The following is a 21,338-nucleotide window of genomic DNA, read 5'->3' on the forward strand; positions in this document are numbered from 1 at the left end:
AGTTTAATACTTCTACTCTTGCAGAGGGTCATGGGATCTCTTGACTGGTCATAAGCCCCATGGAACTGGGTTTTACAAGAGACCCAGAAAGAAGGCCAGCAGTAGAGCACCCCTTGGGCTTCAGTCTGAGATACAGGTAAAATCTAGAGGGCTACTCTCTACTCTGTGGCAACCAAGATTCCCTTCCTGGCCTGTTAGAGGTCTGAGGCTGTGGTTTTGGAACATAGCCCTGCCCATCAAATTAACAAGGTTGTATGACCCACCTGAGAGAAATCATTATGCCCTGGTAAGCTTTCTCTTCACACATCAGATTTTATACAGAATACAAGTATGTTACTACATGGTCAGATATTCATTAATTAATCTCCCTTATGAGTTTGTTGTTCTATATCACATTGCCAGTCTATGGTATAAAAAGACAAGTGCAAGGCTCCTAAATCTAAGTTTAGCACTCTTTCTTATTTATTCATTAAATAATACGTTAGTATTTAAGATGCTGTGATAGACTAATACAAGCAGCTCAGATAGGTGCTTCTCCTTTGGATGAGAAATTGCATGAAGCAAGCATCATTTTCTGCAAAAAAATCAAGAAGCTAAAGTGCTATTGTCAGACGACTTGTACCTGTGTCCACATGATAGGAGATGATATAATAGACGCCACCACTCTAGGGCCTTTCCAACCTTCAAAACAAGCAATGAATACAATGGCAGAGGAAAGCGCTGTAAGACAGAGAGGAATGCCAACAGCAACTTACGGGTAATGATGTAGTCCTGGGTTAGTGTCTCAGCTTGTTTTGCCTTCCGCTGGGTTTTAACTACACATAATTTTGCTCCCCTATAATGAGTTAAAACAAATTTAATCTTAGGAATGGGTAGAGCTGAAACACTGAATTTCTGGTTCCATTAGATTCCTCGAAGCATTTACGCAGATACATGCACGCACTCTCTCTCTCTCTCTCTCTCTCTCTCTCTCTCTCTCTCTCTCCTTCTGTACCTCTGTATATAGCTGAACCCAACAGAAATTACTCCATGAGAGATGCAGGTAACACTGAAACACTGTAAGTTCCTGGCCAATTCTTTCTCTCTCTCTCTCTCTCTCTCTCTCTCTCTCTCTCTCTCTCTCTCTCTCTCTCTCTTTTTGGTTTTTCGAGACAGGGTTTCTCTGTAGCTTTGGAGCCTATCCTGGAACTCACTCTTGTAGACCAGGCTGGCCTCGAACTAAAAGAGATCCGCCTGCCTCTGCCTCCTGAGTGTTGGGATTAAAGACATGTGCTACCACTGCCTGGCTTGGCCAATTAATTTTTTAAATCAGTTTTAAGGATCCCATACAAAACATAGGTCTCACTGTAGCATTTTCATTAGTCATGAGATTCTTTTAGAAAGAGTCCATGCAGACCATCCTATCAAATCTTGACTTTCTGGGGTCTTGATGATAATGATTACTGAATCCAGAAACTCAAGTCTACCAGTCAGTGTCCACCACCAAGAGAAAGGCTGAAAGGGGTATCAAGGCGTTTAAGACACAAATTTAAAGAGGAACTTACAAAAATACTTTTAAAACATAAGAAGATAAGGAAATTTTACAAATCAACCAACCTTTTCACAATAAAAGATTGTTTCTATTTAGAGCAAAACTGTGGTCAGTAAACCTTGCTCATGAGGATTAGCTCTCTTCTGAAAGCATGTAAGACCTCAAATCAGGCTGACAGGGAAGAACACAAATTCAGCATGTGGATTTGTATACTAACACAAAAGTTGCCCTTTGTATACTAACAGAAAGACCATCTTCTCTGGGGTGGTAACATATGTCCACCCCGTGAAAAAGAAAATGGAAATAGCTGAGGATCTAGATGAGCTTTCATGAAGACTTCGGATCTTGGGATTGAGTTGATACACTTATGTTTGACCTGGGGTGAGCTAAGGGCTGCGGCGAAAGTTCATGCACTGTTCCCGTCTGTTGACACAGCATAACCTTGTCCAATAGCCAAACCAGTGGCTGCTAAACGCCAAGTGAGAAACGTAAGAAAATGGAAGAGCCGCTGCTGCTGCTTGTGAGTGGCCGGCGCCCTGTCTTGTTAACCCCGCACAGGCAGCACTGCTGATGGACGCCACTGTCCAGGGTGTATGAAGAGCAGGGACTCCCCACCCGGCACTCAGCGTTTCAGCCAAGGGACTGCAAATCCCCAGGGAACTCTGGCTTTGAATTCAGTGCAGATCAAGGGTGAGATCTAAATCCCCTTTAAAGCAAAGGCTCGGAGTCTGAGGCTTTACTTTGTACCAGCTGCCTTTTCTAAAAGGGTGGATCCCCATCAAAGGGGGAAATGAATAAAAGCAAGGGTGAATCAGAGCCCTCCCCCCAGTTGTTGTCATCCATCTCAAGCAGGCAATTCCTATGAAATACCTCTGACTTTTGTTGGGGTCGTAATACACTTTTGCCAATCCATTTCCAGTTCCAACCATGATCTGGTTCAGCTTTGGATGCCACAGGCAGCGGACAACGCTCTAGAAAGGACAGATATAGAAGTCAGCTCAAGATGCCAAATAAAAATGAGGGGAGGGAGGACCCCTGCCAGTACTCTGATGGTCCATTTATTGCATCAAATGTCAGTGTGAGAGAAACCGTAACTTTTCAGATACTTTCGTCTAAATCCATCATGGCGTTCTGTAAACTACATGCCATCCCACCTCTTATTATCCATGTGAAACCCTCAAAAATACAAGACGTTCACTTCCACACATGACACCCCCCCTTTCCTCGGAACCACAGTTAGGCAGTCCAGTTCATGTGAGCCTGGCACTGTGGAATGCTGGCTCCCTGTGAAGTACACAACCACGGCAGATTTAGATCTGGTTTTCATGCTTTTACACACACAATATGTCCTGCTGGACTCAGATTGAGGCCAGGTGGTTACTGTTTTATTTGGTTCACAGAGATCCAAGCCTCATTAAGCTTTTTTTTTTTTTTACAAAGAGCACATATTGGTAGACAATTAATAATCTCTCCCTGCCTGTGAGATAAAACAGCAAAGCCATGACGGAAATAAAGCAGATATCAAATGCAAAGCCTTGATAGTAACCTGATGGAAAGCTGTATTTAAAGAGGTGGCTCACTGGAAGCTATGACCCCCTGAATTCATTTCTGGTGAGGAGTACATGGTGCTCTGGGGTCCCAAAGAACCTGGGCTCTGAGTTCTCACAACCTGTTTTCAATTTTGTTTGGGGTAAGAGGGAAGAGATGGGAGGGAGAGCACAGAGAGACTCAGAGGGGGAAATCTGAAGCTAACACTGGAAAGCACAAACACCACACACCAAGTTCTACAACCCTCATTCAGAGTAAGATGTGGGGAAGCATTAATCCAACATCCACCAACAGTCCAATTCCTGACATGCTATGTATATAAACTAAAAGGAAAAGAGGGTACAGTCAGACACTGACATCTGGGGTCCTCAGGGTAGAATCAAAGTCCTAGAGCTCTGTCTCCTGTAGTTGGTGTTCTTTAAGTCTGCCTCTAACCATCCCACTCTTTCATTATGAGGGGAAGCTCTGAGATCCCTTTAGGTAGAAATTCTGACTCTCATCTGATCGGCTATAGTTAAATGGCTGCAAACCCCTTTCTGATCTTTCAGAAAAACTATGGAGGAAGCCAAAAAAGAGCTTGCAATTTTCTAATTTCCATTCAGCAATATTCTAAGGTGGTTCTTAAGTTGTGTGCCACTGAAGTAGACTGAGTCATTTGACAGAGAGCCAGGGTTTGTATTTTCCCCCGCTGGAAGCGGGGTGGAGATGGGGGAAGTAAGTTGAAAGGGCAGGTTTCCCATTACTTTAGCTTTTTGTTTACAATTTTCCTCATATCTATGGTGCTGCTATCCAATGTCTGCTAACAAGTGCTAAAAGGAAAACAAGAGCCCAGTAATAGGAGAAATACTTGAATCAATCATAATTGCAGTTGGGTTTTCCCTTCTCCAACTTCTCTCTGGTTTACATGTATTCAGTTAGTTCTAGAAAGGGGAGAAAATATGTGCTAGAGCACGGAGCTCAGAGGACAGTGTAGGAGTCTGTTCTCCTCTTCCACCATATAGGTTCCGGAGACTGAACTCAGGTCGTCAGACCTGCTGAGCCATCACAGCAGACCTGCTTTCTCTCTCCTCCCTGTCCTCGGCCCTTCTTTGTCACTGATGCTTTGTGCATGTGTTCACAGAAGGTACTTTAGGATGCATATGTAGAGAGTCAGATTTTCTTCCTAATAAACTGCTCCAGGTTGGTGTGTCAACAGCTCATGCCCTGCAGGTGCTGTGCCATGGAGAATAAGGGGAGAACTCTGCCTAGACCACTGCACACTTCCTGGTGTCGGGTATATGGAAACATGGGAAGAGTCACAAACACAACTTTCTAACATTGGGCTTGTGTAACCCTACCTAGGACAAGATCACCTGAGCCAGCACCACCTCATTCCTCTGCTTAAATGTTGTCACTTCTCACCACCTTATTTAAAGCTATGATCCCTTAAGCCGGGTAGTGGGTGCACACCTTTAATCCCAGCACTCAGAGGCAGAGGCAGGCGGATCTCTGAGTTTGAGGATACCCTGGTCTACAGAGTGAGTTCCATGCTATCCAGAGCTACACAGAGAAAACCTGTCTCAAAAAACAAACAAACAAAAACAATGAAAAACAAAACTATGACCCTCTAACTCTGTTCACTCTGCTTTCTTTAGGTCATAGCACATATCTTTAATATATGCTGTGATTTGTTTATTATTTATGCTCTGCCTTCTCAACTAGAATTCATGTCCCATGGCCAGAGATCTGTATCTGTTCTGTTTGATATGGCATTCCAGGTACTTAGATTAGTGTCGAGTGCTCAGCAAACAAGAAAAAGTTAAGTGTGGCCTATCCCTGAATGGGTTGCTTTGTTAAGCAGAGTTGGAAATAATTTTCAAGTTAAAAATAATTCCTTTCCGAGAGGAAGAATTTGATTTCTGCTTATCACTGTTATAACGAACTATCATACAAATCCAGCAGGGCTGGTTCCTTCCTTCTGTAGTCCTGGCGAGAACATGGGCATGAACTTGAGAGCAAGGGAAGGCACTTCGGGGCTTCCAAGTGCCTTCAGAAACCCCAGCCAGCTGTGAAGAGCCCCAGGACAATGTTAAGTGCATGGCTTTAGAGTGCTCTCTCTTCCTTGGTTCTCTAGAGGTCTGGCTAAGCAGTTACTGGTTCTCAAATATGTTTTCAAGTGAGCAGGGTGAAGAATTGGAAAAGATTCACGATGTAGGCCTGATAAATTCCAAGACACCCAGCCAAATAGGCAGTGTCCAGGAGCAGCAGGTTACTGTTACTCTCTCCCTCTCCACCGAGGGTGCAAACGTTAGAGAGGCAACTGCTCAGGCCAACAGACCAATGTCTGGTTGCTTTCCAGGGAGTCTGAAGACATTTCACCTCTATTCCTGCTCACATCCTTTATCTCCAAAGCTCTGAGCCACACCACACACAACTCTGCTCAACACAGGCTCACAGGGACAAGCACCTCTTCTCATGCTGTAGCAGGGAAAGGCAAGGAAGAGCCCTTGAACTCAACAGTTATTCCAGAGATCTATCCACTGTGGCAATGAGTCATCAAAGCAGCCCATGAGGGGCCTGTGAGCAGATTAACTTAGGCAAAGGACACTTAAGGCTCAATTACCTTAAGACTGGTTATTAATCAAATACTACAGGGATTCCAAAACACAGAATGAAGAGACAGAATTCAAAGCGAAAGGTGGGTGGGCCTTTTTGTTTATTAATATTTATTGTGTGTGTTTAGCTAACCTTTGTAAACTCTGCAGCTAATGCGCCTCCATACTTTGTCCTGTCAAGGAAATGCATCTTATAGCAGAGAGTTGGCCATTTGCCAAACCAAACAATCCCTGAGTCGGCGGCAGCAAGCAGAGTTGCCATACTGCTAACTTGTCAAACATACATACTGGGCTTTGCCTAACAACAATGGACACGTGCCTGCTAGGAGCCCAGACCCATCAGAAGACAGATGAGCTATAAATTCACAGAAAGAGTGCAATCACTCTCAGTCAACCAGACCACATTCGTCCTCTTTTTAAGAGATGTTTCTTTGGCTAACATGCCTGGATCCATGACATGTACTGATCAGTGCTGTAAAGCAAGAGAAGTGACATTCCCAAATCAAGGAACCAGAGCAGATCCCAGAGACACAAGACCTACAATTCCAAAGAGAAGGCCTTACTCCAAATTAGAACAAGCAAGTGGCAGAAGGCCACTGCAACACAAGAGCTAGGTTCTGAATTTAATTTGCATGCTATACTATAGTGATCTGCTTAATTAAATTGTTTTATTCTTTCACTAATCCATTTCATCTCACTGAAACATGTAAGTCAACTAATGGCTACCGTTATCTGTCAAAGCTCAATTCCATTCTGGCTCTAAGTTAGTTTTATTTTTTGAAAACCCAAACTCACTCTTGTTTTATTTTAGAATCTGAGCATGCAGAGTAACCACAAACTGTCGCAAACTACTTAGCTCTAGCGCTGCCACCAAGAGATAGTGGTTAAGGTTGGAAATCGTAAGATGTCCAGGATGAGTTACAATCGTGAATATGCTCAACACAGAGATTCTCCATCCCTGCAGAGACCAATAGGAAAGCGGGGGTGAAAAGAGCAGCACATATACCAACAGCGTCAAGATCCCAAGACAGGAATTTCTGAATTACTCCTTAGCAAACGTGAGATGGTCACAAAAACTCCAAATAATTACTTCTGTGGTTTCCTGGTTTAAGTGAAGCCATGGAAATGGGGAGAGGAAAAGAAAAGCAGTGACTGGACATGTGCTGTACGACATGAGGAAAAGGAGCTGGACTTTATATTATTATTATTATTATTATATTTACTTATATATTGGGGACATATGTGCTGTGACAAAGAAAAGTCAGAGGACACTTTCAAAAGACAGTCTGTCTTTCTAGCATATATAGTTGAGGGATTGCACTTGGGTCATCAGACTTGGTGACAAATGTCTCTTCTTGCTGAACAATCTTACTGGCCCTGGAAGTTTATCCTATTTGATATAATTAAGTCTTTACAAAAATAGCAACATCACTCCATTTCATAGATGAAAAAACTGAGATTGTGAGAGAGTAATGCTTCTGGGTTACATAACTTACAACCAGAGGTGAAGGAATGGTCCAGGTACCTCCAACTCCAATTTCATTCAGGTACCCCAATTTCAATTCCACCATTCATTTCCTTAGACTTTATATCATACAGAGCCTTATATTGAACAATGAAGAAAACTGGAAGGTTTTTTAATTATTTCCAAACCTTCCTAACTCTTAGCAAGTTGATTTTAGAAAAGAAAAAAAGAAGGGGGGACTGAGACTGTGGCTCAGTAGTAAATGCTTGACTAGCATTCAAGAACCTCACATCTGATCCCCAGAAATGCAAGGGGCTAGGGAGCAGATGGTATCACTAAAAACAAAACAAAAAACCCAAACAAAAACAACAACAACAAAACAAAAACCTAAGTTCATAAATGTTGCTATAAAAGAATTCAATGTCCAAGTAACATCTTAGATGTGCACGTTATGTGTATCTAAGTAGTATCATTAAAGAGAAACCCAGCATCCTTAATAATTTTATATCTTAAACACAATTAGGTTCAAACACCACTTCCTGACTTTTGCCAGGTGCTGACCCTCACTGAAAACCTCACTCCGTCTGTGCTCTTTTGGCTTTTGTCAGGTGGAAGAAGAATGAAGAAGCAAACCCCGATTCCTTGGAAGAACACGCATCTTCAATGATTCCCAATAACCAGCCTAACACCTGTTCATAAAGGAGAGGCCCATGGTCATGCAGCCCTGTGCATAAGAAGCCTTAGCCTCGTGGCCATCCTCAGGACTGCGCAGGACACTGAAGTGGCCATGTGTACCAGTCCACAAGAGTAAGAACACAGAACAAATGAAAGACAAACGGAAAGGCGAAGGTAGTAGAGAAAAAGCACTCCAGATTTCCACAAGTCCGTGATCTAGTTCACAGGAAAGGAAAACTGTTTTCTGCAGTAAAATGCTGGGCTAGGGAGGCAGAGAGTGAAGTGGGAACTGCTTCAGTTCTTCCAGGCTATTAATCTTGTCCTTGCTCCCTTCCCTCTCCCACAGCCTTGTTTTCCCTAACCTCGGTATAACACACATGGGCCTGGAGGTTGGCCTCATCCCTCTGGGTTCAGGCAGGAAATCTGATGATTAAGCTACAGTCTCCAAAAAATAAAAGTCCTTAACACCCACCTGGTTCCCATAGAAACATCTCCTGGATGGAGAGAGTAAAGCCAGACACTCTCTCTGCACTTCTCTTCTCCGTTTGGTCTTTTGACATAGGGTCTCACTGTGCACCATGGCTGGTTTCTCTCTACATTATCTACCCTTTCATTCATACATATTCCAATTTCCAGACAGTCCCACCATGAACTAAACTTGTCATTTTTCTTGAAAATCTTTTTCTTTCTCTGTACAAATAATTCTTTCTTTGATAAAGCAGACAGATGCCTGGAGGGGAAAAGCTGGAGCACTCTCATGTCTGCAGCTCTGCACCTGCCGAACCTGACAGACCAGTGGTTCTCAGCCTTTCTAATGCAGTTAGGAAGCTTTAATACAGTTCCTCATGTTCTGGGGACCCCAATCATAAAATTACTTTCGTTGCTACTTCATAACTGTAATTTTGCTACTATTATGAATCATAATGTAAATATCTATGTTTTCCACTGGTCTTAGGCGACTCCAGTGAAAAATTCATTTGAAGCCCTAGGAATCCTGACCCACAGGTTGAGAACCACTGCAAATAGAGACAATGTGCTTCTTAAAATTTCCATGTTAATTATCATATTAATACCCAACAAATCCATGGAAAACATATCTATTAAGATCATCTTACTGTAGACTGTACTTTAAAACTGAGATATAACCAATAAAGCAGCAAAAATCTGGAACCTGGTAGTTGTCCTTGATACTAAATGAACCACATCTGTATTTGATAATGAACTTGAAGAATTTCATCACAAGAAGAATTTCTCAGAGAAAATAGAATGTCTCTTGGGTAAAAGAAATTAAACACAATTTCCCTCATCTAATTCAAAACAACAAACGCTAGTTTGCTCTAGTCCCAGAACTTGAGAAGAAATTACGATGTCTGGTAATTGCTTTTCCTGAGGAGCGCCTGGGAGAGAAAACAAGAGGACACTGAAGCTGGAGTCCACGGTGACACTGGTGGGTGGTCTTCCCGCACGGCTCAGAGACCAGGGGCCTGACTAGGGGAATCCATCTCCAACAACACAACCCCTGACTGGTGGGCACTGCACGGGTTATTGGAGTTGCAAGACAAGGAGGCCTCTCAAGACCTGAATGACATTTGAGGTAGGTACTAGAACCTCAGGCCAATACTTTTGGCAAAGAACAGCCATATCTTTGAATATCACATTACAACTGAGAAGTTCCAAGTTGTAAAAGGGTCGGTCTGTTTCCTTAAAGACTATAAAGTCAATGTTCACATTTCTCTTGTCTAAGTGAACCAAACTTAATCTTTTATCTTTTTACCCTTTCCTTCTGAATTGTGATTTTTAAAATAAATTTTTACTTTATTACAAAAATTGGAAATAAAATCATCATTCACCAAAATTAAGCAAGCCTAGAGACTACACAATTTAATGAACTTATGTACATAAGGACTGGTGTTTTGTTTTTGCAACACTTCTATTATCTTGGAGAATGTTTTCTCATACAAATTTTTCCAACCTGATCAAAATTCTTATAACCTAACCTACACAGACTTAGTCCCTTTATCTTTTATTTGCCAATATTTAGAGATGGAAATAATAATATTAGCCAGTCTTTTGCTTATCTGAACAAAACACAAATGTATACAACATATTAAGTCTCTAACTATTAAATATATGTGTGATCAAAGACTGCAAACAATTAAGCAAGAAAAACTTTAAAGAAATGAAAAAAAGAGTAGACTCTCCTCACATAGATGAGATATACAGGGCATTAAAATAACATCATTTATCTAATAGTACAAGCAAATATGTTTTAAATATCATATTATTTTATTTATCCTTTAGAGATCTCAAAAACTCCTCCTACAAGACCATTCCAGAAAGGAAACACTATCCTGAGGTATATGTTAATTATAGTCTGCTCATGTGAAAATTCGGCCAGAGCTCTGATAGAACAGCTGAAAAATGTGGTAGCACAGACCCTTCATCAGGATGAAGGAAAAACCTCAGGAAATCCTACAGGACACTGAATCCTTCACTGGCCCATCAGGGAACACAGGGTGGTGCTGCATTTGATGCCTGAGCACTAGGCATTACTATATGTCTACAAATTATGTGAAGACTAATGTATTTTCCTGTTCATCTTCAAGCATCTATAAACCAAGATGGACTAATGAACACATGCTAACTCATGCAAGCATATGCTCTCTCTCATCTCTGGTAGGTTTTTAAATCAATTATTTCTATTATTTTATGTGATTGATTTTTTTTTTTTGCCTGCATGTATATCTATGTACTGCTATGTGCCTGGTGCCCACAGAGGCCAGAAGAGGGCATTGAACCTCCTAGAATTGGAGTTAGTAGCAGCTGTGAGCCACCACGAAGGTGCCAGAAATCAAACCCAGAGCCTCTGGAAGAGAATCTGGGGCTCTTAACTGTAAAGCCACCTCTCCAGGTTTTTTGTCTGATTTTTATAGAGTAGTTAAGTATGTTCATTCTTAAGGTTATATTATCTACCTTCTGATTATTTATCTGGTTTTGCCATTCATGGTCAGCATGTCTACACAAGGAAATGCACTCACATTTAAACGCCTGTGAAATAAAACATAAGCTTTTGTGGAGAGAAGGGAATAAAAGTTTCTACTTCATGAACACAGAAATACTGCTTAAAGGTTTTAAGAGACAAGAAACAAAAGCAGAGAGTATTCTTTGGAAAAACTGGCACTAAGGAGTAGTTTTAACACATCCTGTTAGAGGCAAATGTCCCCAGAAAGTGACACACTGGCCGCCTCCTCTTCCTAGTTCTCATTCCTCTCAGGAAGCCTGGGACAAGGTGACAGCCCTTCACCCCATCTCACATCCCATCACACATGTTGATTTCTGCAGATATAAAGAATTTAAGAGTTATGGGATTATAGAGGCTTTCAAAAGTGAGGTCCCAGTCAACCAGATGATCTTAGGGAAAGTTACTCAGCTATAGGATTAAATCTTGGTTCTATAGAAAGCGCTATTTCAAAAGAGAATGTCAGGACTCTAATAAGTGTACCTGAATTAAGAATTCACTTGTTGGGAGTGGAAAAAATATAAACAAAAACAATACAAAAAATTCACTTGTTAAAAGAAACTAAAAATTGTCTTTTTAAAAGAGACTAAATAAATGAGATAATAATCATATATTTGTCTCCTAGTCTAAAAAAAGATATTGATTAAATATTTTAATTTAGAAAATTCTACTTTAAAGGATCTTTTGCCTGCATGTGTGTCAGGCACCATGTGTGTGCAGTTCCAGGACAGGGATTACAGACTGTTGTGGGCAGCTGTGGATGCTAGAATCAGACCTGAGTTCTTTGGAAGAGCAGCTAGTGCTCTTAACTATTGAACCATGCTCCTAGCTCCTTAACAAGACACTACAGTGTCAAATGCTAACACGCAATGTTTGTTTACTTCACGCTCAGTGTGTTGGTGCACACCTGCAATCCCAGCACTCAGGAGGTTGAGGCAGGAGAAACATGAGCTTGAGCCCAACATGGACTACATGTGATCTTTTTTCCTTTTTCCTTCAAATCACTGTGTATTTTACAATAAAGCACACTAATTAATAGTATAACAACCAAAGCAAATTATATTAAACAAAGTTTAGATTGCCAATATTTTTAGCATCTGTAGCAAATTTGGGTTTCTTCCACTGAACTCAAACACAGTTATTTTTAATAAGTGCAAAAGAGATAATCAATCTCAAATTTTAAATAAGTAGACAAAACAAAATGTGCACTTCATTCATCAAATTACAAGTAAATTATACTTATGACATCCCAAATTATTTTCTAAATCATTAAAAAATAAAAACAAAAGAAAGTGAGAGGAATTAGACCATTAGTATAAATCTTAAATCTCAATAAGAACATTCTATAATCAAATGCAATAAAAAGTAAAGCAAGATCAACAAAAACATTTCTAACAAATAGCTACCACATACCAAGTGCTGCACTAAGCACAGGAATGTCATGCACTTACCACACACACAGCACCTGCAGCCCCCTAGGGGCCCTCCCAGTCCAATTTAGTCTCTGGAAAACTTAGACTGTCTGAGACACATTATCAAAGATAATGGAGGTGCTGAGAAAATCCAATCCTCAAGGAAAAGTTTTTGGGGTTTTTTTTTCTTCTTTTTATTTTAAGAATAAGCTTGGTTCACTCAAACAAGAAACGACAAGAACAGCAACTTTATAATCGTCAAGGAAGCAGAGGATATTGACCAGCTGTTCTCCAAGTCCAGGAGGACTAGAGTAAAGGATGTGGGCTCTAAACATGAGAATGTGAGGCTAAAGAAGTGGGGAAAGGAACTCTTTGGGGAGATTGTAAAAATCTTCTGTGAAAAGCAACTCCAGTTTTTTATACAGGGCAGTTAAATCATAGTTCTCAGGGAAAGATATGGATTCTGTAATAATGTGGGGAATCTGCAGAAAGTATGCCTGACTCCAGGCAGCAGCTAATTAAGCAAAAGCCAGTAGCTCTGGAGTGGTATTGCTGTCAAGGGAACATCCCAGCTACATGAGTGGGAATCTTCCTTTCTAATTAATGGCCTAAAGTTTATAATGGAATGTCAAGTATTCCATTCTCAGGGCTCTTGCAAGTAGTCACAGATGGTATGATGAAGATGATGGCGATTCTGCTTATATACAATGTGTCTTATAAATCACTCCACTATACGCCCTCTTTAGAAAAAGGTGAAGTTCATTATATAATTTTTTTTTTAAAAAAAAAACAGTACAATGGGATCAGCAGTACACTAGTGCCTATCATCTTCTTTTCTTAAAATATTTCAAGACTTGATAAGGTAGTTACTAATAGAAGAGAAGGAAATCAATGGCTCCATGGCTTCCAACACCTATGTGCCTGTAGAGGGATATTCTTTAGATCCTGAGTATGGCTGCTATGGACCATTCACAGCATGATACCTTCAGGTTCTCTGAGAACAAAGCAGTCATTTCATCAAGTCCTTCTTGAACATTAGGAGGCAGGTGATAGAAGCTAAATTCTGGTTACAAGCAAATTATATGTATAAACAGATTTCTTAAGGAAATCCCAAGAACAAGCTTAGTGTCTTTCTGATGCCACATCTTCTATATTATGAAGGCAGCAAAACCAGAATTCTGTCTTTCACTATAATGGATAGCATCTTTTTGCCCTGGCGATTAAAGTAGTATTGACTAACCACTGAGCCAATAGATAATGAAACACTGTCCTAAGAGCCATGTGCCTGTGCTACATTGGCCAGTTTACACTAAATACCAACACCTTCTACTTATGGAAGATGAGGAAACAACTTAACCTCTGAAAACTTGCCTTTCTGTTAGATAAACTGTCCTATCACTTGGCTGTGATACAGGCTTTATTATATACAAATATGTTGATCAGGTTCCTTCTAGGATCTGCATTAATACTTCAAGAAGTGAATTAAAGTGAAATATCATTAAGCTGATATCACTTTATTCAAAATAATACATAATTCAAAGCAACTGATATTCTCTAGGCAACCAGCAGCCTGACTGCTCTATAATAAAAATCAGATAATGGAAAACTAGTTAATTCAAAGCCCACATTTTCCATCTCCTTGTGTTTTGCATTAAGAAGGTTTCACTATATTTGAGAAGGCAGCTAAATGCTAAATGCAGTCTTCAGAGTCTCATTTCTACTGGCATTTTCACTGCTGGTAGCTCACGTTCTCTTGTGTATTACTACTAGGATGAGCCTGACCTGGCATAGATGCTACTCAACCCCTCTACTTTTAGAAGCTTTCAGGGTGGGACAATTTTGCCTGAACTAGAACTCTGTATCACTAAGACATGATCAGTCTATTCCCCATAGCAAAGGAAAAACAGATGGAGTCCTCTGCTCCTTCTGAGACAAGCTCTCACATGCTGGGCTTCAGTAATTTGTTTGAAGTGAATTCCCAGATCACATATATCTATATTCAAATGTAAGAACAAAGACACATTCCAAAGGCAACTCTGAGCACTTCTGGAATATCCATTTATTTGAATTATCTTTCTGCTCTCCTCCACAGGCATAAATAATAGAGGATGGTTACAGTCTGAATGGTCATTACTTATAAATTAAGGTAAATAGCTAGCTTCATGAAGGGGCTTAGCATTTATGGCCCTTTTATATTCATATGTTCTTCCTCTTCAACTCTTCACACTTAAAATACCAGTATTCTCCCCTAGTAAGAACACACATGAGGGGCTGGAGAGATGATTCAGCAGTTAAGAGCACTGGTTGCTTGTTTAAAGGTCTTGAGTTCAATTCCCAGCAATCACATGACAGATTACAAGCATCTATATCAGGGTACGATACCCTCTTTACCCTCTTCTGGCATGCAGGCAGACATGAAGATAAATCACTCATACATAAAAATATGCAAATAAATATCATTTTAAAAGAACATATGTAATATATATACTGTATATAATAAGATATTAAATATATTGTATGTGATACTTTTGTAGGAAATTGGCATTTTCTATGCTTAAAAAATATATAGCAATTTTATTAAACATTGATGCTATTAATTTTAATGTCACATCTGAGATAACCTATGGGTAGTGGGATAATAAATTTCTAAAAATTAATCTTTTTTGCAATGGAATGTGTCTATGAAGAATGAGATCCTAGGGTAAGAGAAGATGTGAACTCAAGTTCTCTTCAAAAATTCACAAAATTAAATAAAGGAGACAGCCATTACTCTTATGGAAAGTATTTGTTTGTATTATTGTATTTGAAGATAGGATTCACTAGCCCAGGCTGGCCTCAAATCACACTGATCCTTCTGCCTTAGCCTCCTCAGAGTCAATGAGCCACCATGGCTAATTCTTGTTTTTTGAAAACAGAATTATGGACCTTACTTTTTCCTCAACAGATGTAGGCAACAATTTCTATTATCAGATAAGTTGATCGTAAGTAAGAACTTTCCCCTTTCTTTTGGTTAAGTATATGAACTTTGACATAACATAATTTAATCAAAAGTTATATATAATCTAACCAATATGCATGAAAATAAATGACAATGATAAGCTTCTAGTAACTGAGTCAATAAATAATATAAAAATCATATTGTTGTCATCTATCTACCTAAAATTGTGTGTGTGTGTGTGTGTGTGTATGTGTGTGTGTGGTGTGGTGTGGTGTGTGTAACCTGTCTGTATATGGGGGCGTACAACTGGACAAGAGGAAGATTCCAAAAACAACTGTACTTGAATTGTAAAATGTGTGAAAACATTGATGAATGCAATGAAAATAATAAAATTTAAAGATGTGCCATCTCCCTACTGAAGGAGCCGAGACTCTCCAGTGAGTCTACACTAACTACAGAAAGGAAGATATTCAGATTGGCACAAGGCACAAAGGAGCGTTGAACTAAGACTTTTTTTTTTAAAAAAAAAAAGCAATTTCAAACAAAACATGAAAAATACACTTGTTAAATTTTATTATTAATGTTGGAATGTATATTTAGTCATGATATACCATGGAGTACATGTGAAGTTCATCCTCTCTTCCCACCTTTATGTGGGCTCCAGGAACTGGGCTCCAGGAATTGAACTCAGCTCACCAGGCCTGTGGAACAAGTGCTCTCATCCACTGACATATCTAGCTGGCCTGCACCTGCTGTATTTTAAAAGGCTGTTTTTGGACAAAGACTATAGGCCACATTTAGTCAATAAAATTTTAGTTGCAGAGATCGACACCTCTTGGTTGTAAATATTTGGGTCCACATTATGTTGAGCTTCCTGTCCTACATTATAACTACTTAAGAGTTTATTCTGTTTTAGGAGAGGGTATTGGAAGAGTAAAGCCAATCATGTTTCCCTAAGGTGAACGGACAACATCTAGGGTAGACATTAAATGCCACTGCCTGTATATTCACTAACAGTAGCAAGTGTTAGTGATAAGAGTATCAGATGTTCCCTTTTATATAAAGCAAAACTCAACAAGAATGTCCTCACTATACTGAATCATGGAATTACTAAAAGAATAGTGAGTGTTGGGGGCTTTAATGACAACATCATACAATGCAAATAGTCGTCCCTTACTCCCTTTTGCCTCTTCTAGCAAAGAGTCCATTCTTTATCTATTCCAAGGGATGTGTTTATTTTCCTACATTCCCAAGAAGCCAAAACTTGAAGCAACAGGTCAAAAGGGCAGTTTAAAACCCCTTTAGCCTAACATTCTACTATATAAACAGACACTGAGGCTGTCTGATGTTAACACGCCCTCATCACCACCACTCAATCAATGATTTACAGAGGCCTTTCCAAGCCCTGCGGTTGTGTCCTTGTCTCCATGTCTCTCTTCAACTATCTATCTGTTCAAATGGATCTGAAAATCTGCTTCTTTGCTTCTCCAAAATGACTCATGCTAACATAACATATACTTTATTTAATGAACTTTTCCTTTGTTAGTGTCTCTTGGTTTGCTCTCTCCTCTTGTATGTTGTTACTTAAGGATAATCTTTATACTCTTCTATACCCTTTCCTATCAAACTCAGCAGCCAGTAACCATTTCAGCTATGAATTATAAATGATGCTCCCAAAATGTATGCACTTTTTCTTATCAATAAACAGTGTTCAGTGTCTTTCCTAAAGGTACAGACACAGGTAGACAGAAAAGATTGTTTTGGTACCGAACAAGTACAGTTGAGATAGTCCTTGAATTCCTGATCTCCTGCCTTCACCTCAAAACTGAATGCTAGGATCACAAACATGCACCACCACATCTAGTCTATACCATGCAGCTCTAGGTACTGAACTCAAGATTCCCCTATAGAGGCATACTACCAACTGAGTTACATTCCTAACTATTATCTCAGAAAATGTTCACTAAGATTTGAAGTGAGAAACTTCATTTCATATGCAAATGCTCACCAATCTTGTAAATCTAGCCCTTTCATTTCAACAACTTAGGCCATTCCTGTGTCACTCCTTGTTTTCAAATAAATGGCTACAAAATAAAATGACTTCTTTATTCCAGTTCAATCTCTGTAACTCAAAAAGCCTTTGTCCTGTTTCACCTTTCAAGGACACAACTTTATTTTGCAATATGCATGATTGTACTTTCCAAATGTTATCTATGCAGCAAACCCCAAGGATTCTACAGAGAAGGAAACAATGTATCTACCCGTCTGGGATTTAAAACTTGGTCAAAGACATAAAGAACAAATAAGTCTACGCCATGAGAAGATGGACGTGCCTCGGAGAGGAAGGGCAGCAGACAGAATATGATCACACTATGAGACCCAGATTTTCTGAGCAAACAGCATGTTCTTCCAACAAATAAATGAAGCCCAGCATGTACAAAATGCAGGCTTACCTATATTTTCTTAATGTTTTTATATTTCAAGTTAAACTGTAATTTAAAAAATGCCACACCAAGAATAGTACAGGAAATGTACAGTCATTTAGAGGTATAGCTTACTTCAGAAATAACCAACTGTAATAATTTTACTTTTTAAACATTTTGGGGGAACTTAATGAGTACTGGAATTTTACTTTTTGAGATTAAAATTGATACAATTATTTCTCTTTGATTCTAGTGTTTTTGTTGGCTCCAAGATGTACCCCTAAAATTGTATTTCAAGCACTAACAATTTTCAAATTATTTCATGATATAAGACTCCATAAAACCTGGATGCATATCGAGAGTGTGTCTCCTCACTACTTCACATTTGTAACATAAAGTCCAGCACAGTTTCAAATTTGGGACCTAGACATTAAGACCTATAGTAACACCAGACATCCGAGACATGAGCTTTGTGCTGGTGACTTAAACACAGTTGTTCAACTGTCAGAATCACTGAAGTGTATAATTTGTCTCAACTGTTTACAAAGAGCTGGAACAACTGGAGAAAGCAACAGAGGAACACTGTGTGAGATGAGGTCTTACTCAGGATTTGAGCCAGAGAAGAGTGGCACAGACATCAATTGCCCTATTTCACACTCAGAAAGTTACAATGATTTGCTTTACCATCTAAATAATAAAATACACCTTTAAGGAATTCAAATTTTCTTCCCAAACCTTCGTCATTATTACGTTCCACACAGTTCCAGTCTCAGGATACAAATGAATGAATGCTTATATTTTAGTGTTCATATAAATATGCATGGAAAACTAGAGGTTCTTGGTCTTTTAAAAAAATATGCCAGAGTTAAATGTAAATGTTTTAAACTCCTGAATACTAAATTAGGCTCCGGGTAATGATAAGTCTTCTCTTACTGCTATGACCTTCGCATGCAAAATCCTTTCAAAGCCTTAAAGATTGAGGAATCAATGATAAACTTCCATCTGCCTGGGGGCATAACATTTCACAATTTCACAGGAACACACATGTTATAGGCCATTCCTCCTTACGTACTGCATGACGACCAATCTCGTCCTTCCTTAGTCTGGTCCCAGGAGAAAAACAACACAGGCACAGCTGAACTTTTGACGAAAGTCTGAGTCTATAAAAAGTGTCATGCTGGGGGAAAAGGGACCGTATAGATCAGCCAGTCTACAATGTCCTAAAAAGTCTTATAGTGGCTGGGCATGGTGGGTCATGCAGGCCTTTAAACCCAGCACTTGGGAGGCAAAGGCAGGCAGATCTCTGTGAGTTCGAGGCCAGCCTGGTCTACAGAGAGAGTTCCAGGACAGCAAGAGCTGTTACTCAGAGAAACCCTGTCTTAAAAAACAAAAAACAAACAAAAGTCTTACGTTAGAACAAGAAACCACCATTATACTACTGTAAAGGTCAGAGTTTGTGTTCTATTTAAAACAAAACAAGAGATGCTAGCTTCATTCTCAAGAGTAGACAGAAAAAGAAGGAACATACCGCATCTGTGATGTCAATCTCATACACCTTATGGAAAGTCCTGCGCTCGAAGAAGACAAGTTTGCCGTTGCCACATCCCCTTTGAACAGAGGTCCCAGTGACTATGAGTTTATCATCAGGACTGAAACAGCAGTCAGTCCTACACACAAAAGAGATGACAAGTATAAACTCAGGGCTCTGACTACAGTGTAGCAATAATGCCTGAACTACAAACACATAAACATCCCCCCCCAAAAAGCTAATGTTTACACATTGGCTTACACATCAGGCAGTTTAAATAATTTGCTTAATCTTTACAATAACGTTATAGGATAGATGTCCTCCTCACTGCACGAATGAGGAGGCTAACACAGAGAGGTTAACTAAGCCTTGCTCATTAACACACAAGAATGTGATATATCTGGGACTCAAATGTAGGCAGTCTGACTTCAGAGTCTGCTTTTAATTTCCATACCATGACATGTTGTAATGTAGAAAGAGTGTGAGAAACATTCAATACGGAGTATCTACAGACAAACAAACACATCTGATAAAGTCATATTAGTTTTGGCCATTTTTCAAAACTACTTGTACTGCCCCCATCACCACTATCACCTCCAAATAGCACCAGTCACGTCAAGTCAAGCTCCACAAGAGAAGGAAGCTGCACTGCTGGAAACAAGCTGCTGTCTTTAACTCTGCAGTTTTCTCTGTGGATATTCTACACGTTATCCAGAGAAGTTAAGGAGTCGGCATTGTTTCAGCAGGTGCAATGGCTCTAACCCCTCATCTATGCTAAACTGGCGATTGCTGGTAGGTTTCTTTTTAACAGCTAATGCACAGGCCGTGGGCTGTGCTAGAGAGGGTGCTCCACTACCACACGGTTTCTCTCATTTGAGGCTTCTGTTACCTTCATAACCTCCCTGTTGGTCATTATTTAACACAGATGTAAAGTTTCACTTCTTCCAAAATAGAAACCGTTTCCTAGGCACCAATTATAAGACTTAGAGGTTAAATCCCACCTCAGCTGCCTTAGAATAATCTTTGAAAGCTTCAGTTGCCAGACTTAGTAGACTGGAGATAACTATGTTTGGTCATTCCTGACAAGACAGTGTGAATAACATAAAGAGCTCTGTGTGTATATAACAAATATACATATAAAAATCAGGGACAAATGGATATGATTTATCTTCAAAACAAATGTGCAAAATTAAAAAAAAATACTTCTCAAGTCCCTTTCCTAGAAGATTAAAATACTTGATGCAAATTAGTATTAAAAAAATTGTTCACCTATGCTGATCAAATAACAAAATATGCTACTGTGCTTGTGGGCCTGAAGAATGACTCAATGTTTAAAAGCACTGGCTGCTTTTCTAGAGGACCCAGGTTCAATTCTCAGTATCCATATTGTGATCCACAAACATCTATAACTCCAGATATAGGGGATCTAGTGCCTTCATTTGGCCTTCTCAGTTACCAGGCACACATGTGGTACATAGGCATACAAATAGCAAAGCATCACACACACGAAAAAGTTGTTTTAACTTAGAAAAGATAATACGACTTACATTGGGAACAAGGTGGGAAGGTCCGAGGCTGAAAATAATGGCTTATTAAATTGTCTGACGTCCCATAATTTTAATGTATCATCACCTAATTGAAGAATGAAGGGGGCAAAAGACAAGTGAATTTTGTACAAAAGGACTCAGCCAGCTTAAGGTTTGCTAAACAATATATAACTATAAAAAGGGGAGGATGGGAAGAAGTAAACAAAGATGAATCAAGGGGAAAGAAGGGAGAACCCAACTGCACCTGAGCACATTTCCCGTTTTTATTTGTTTAGGGAGTTTGAAAAGGCAACAGCAGTTGCAAACATAGTATAAAATTATATGGTGCTTAGTCATCCTAGCAATTACTTTCCAGATAGATTAGCATCTGCCGGCAGCTCTGCAGAACTTCCACCAAAGAACCACATTAGAGCAGATGGTAGATCCCTGTGGTATGCTGAGTACAACCGGCTTTCTTGGGAAAGCCTAATTTCAGAACCATCAGGACTGGAAATAGTTCAGTTCACAACAGATTATCTTCCCCATTAGTATGTGAGTAGAATGATCTATCAACATTAATGAGGTAGGTCATGTTATTCCTTGCCCCCCAGAGTAATTTGACTTGAGGTAGGCCATATTAATTCTTGCCTCCCAGAGTAATTCAACTGGTGGCTATTAG

General features: G+C 39.6%; 1 protein-coding gene across 1 annotated transcript in view; it reads right to left on the reverse strand.

The window, feature by feature from the left end:
* Positions 1-21,338, reverse strand: part of Wdr70 (WD repeat domain 70) — a 213,957-nt gene that overhangs the window by 15,016 nt on the left and 177,603 nt on the right. Inside the window, exons 12-15 of the mRNA XM_048428883.3 lie at positions 20,681-20,765; positions 19,134-19,272; positions 2,402-2,502; positions 756-835 (exon numbers count right to left, since the gene is read on the reverse strand). Coding sequence (XP_048284840.3) covers positions 756-835; positions 2,402-2,502; positions 19,134-19,272; positions 20,681-20,765 — 405 coding nt within the window. The remainder of the gene's footprint in view (positions 1-755; positions 836-2,401; positions 2,503-19,133; positions 19,273-20,680; positions 20,766-21,338) is intronic.

This window comes from Myodes glareolus, chromosome 15, assembly GCF_982192425.1.
Source record: "Myodes glareolus chromosome 15, mMyoGla1.1, whole genome shotgun sequence".
In the NCBI taxonomy this organism is placed as follows: Eukaryota; Metazoa; Chordata; class Mammalia; order Rodentia; family Cricetidae; genus Myodes; species Myodes glareolus.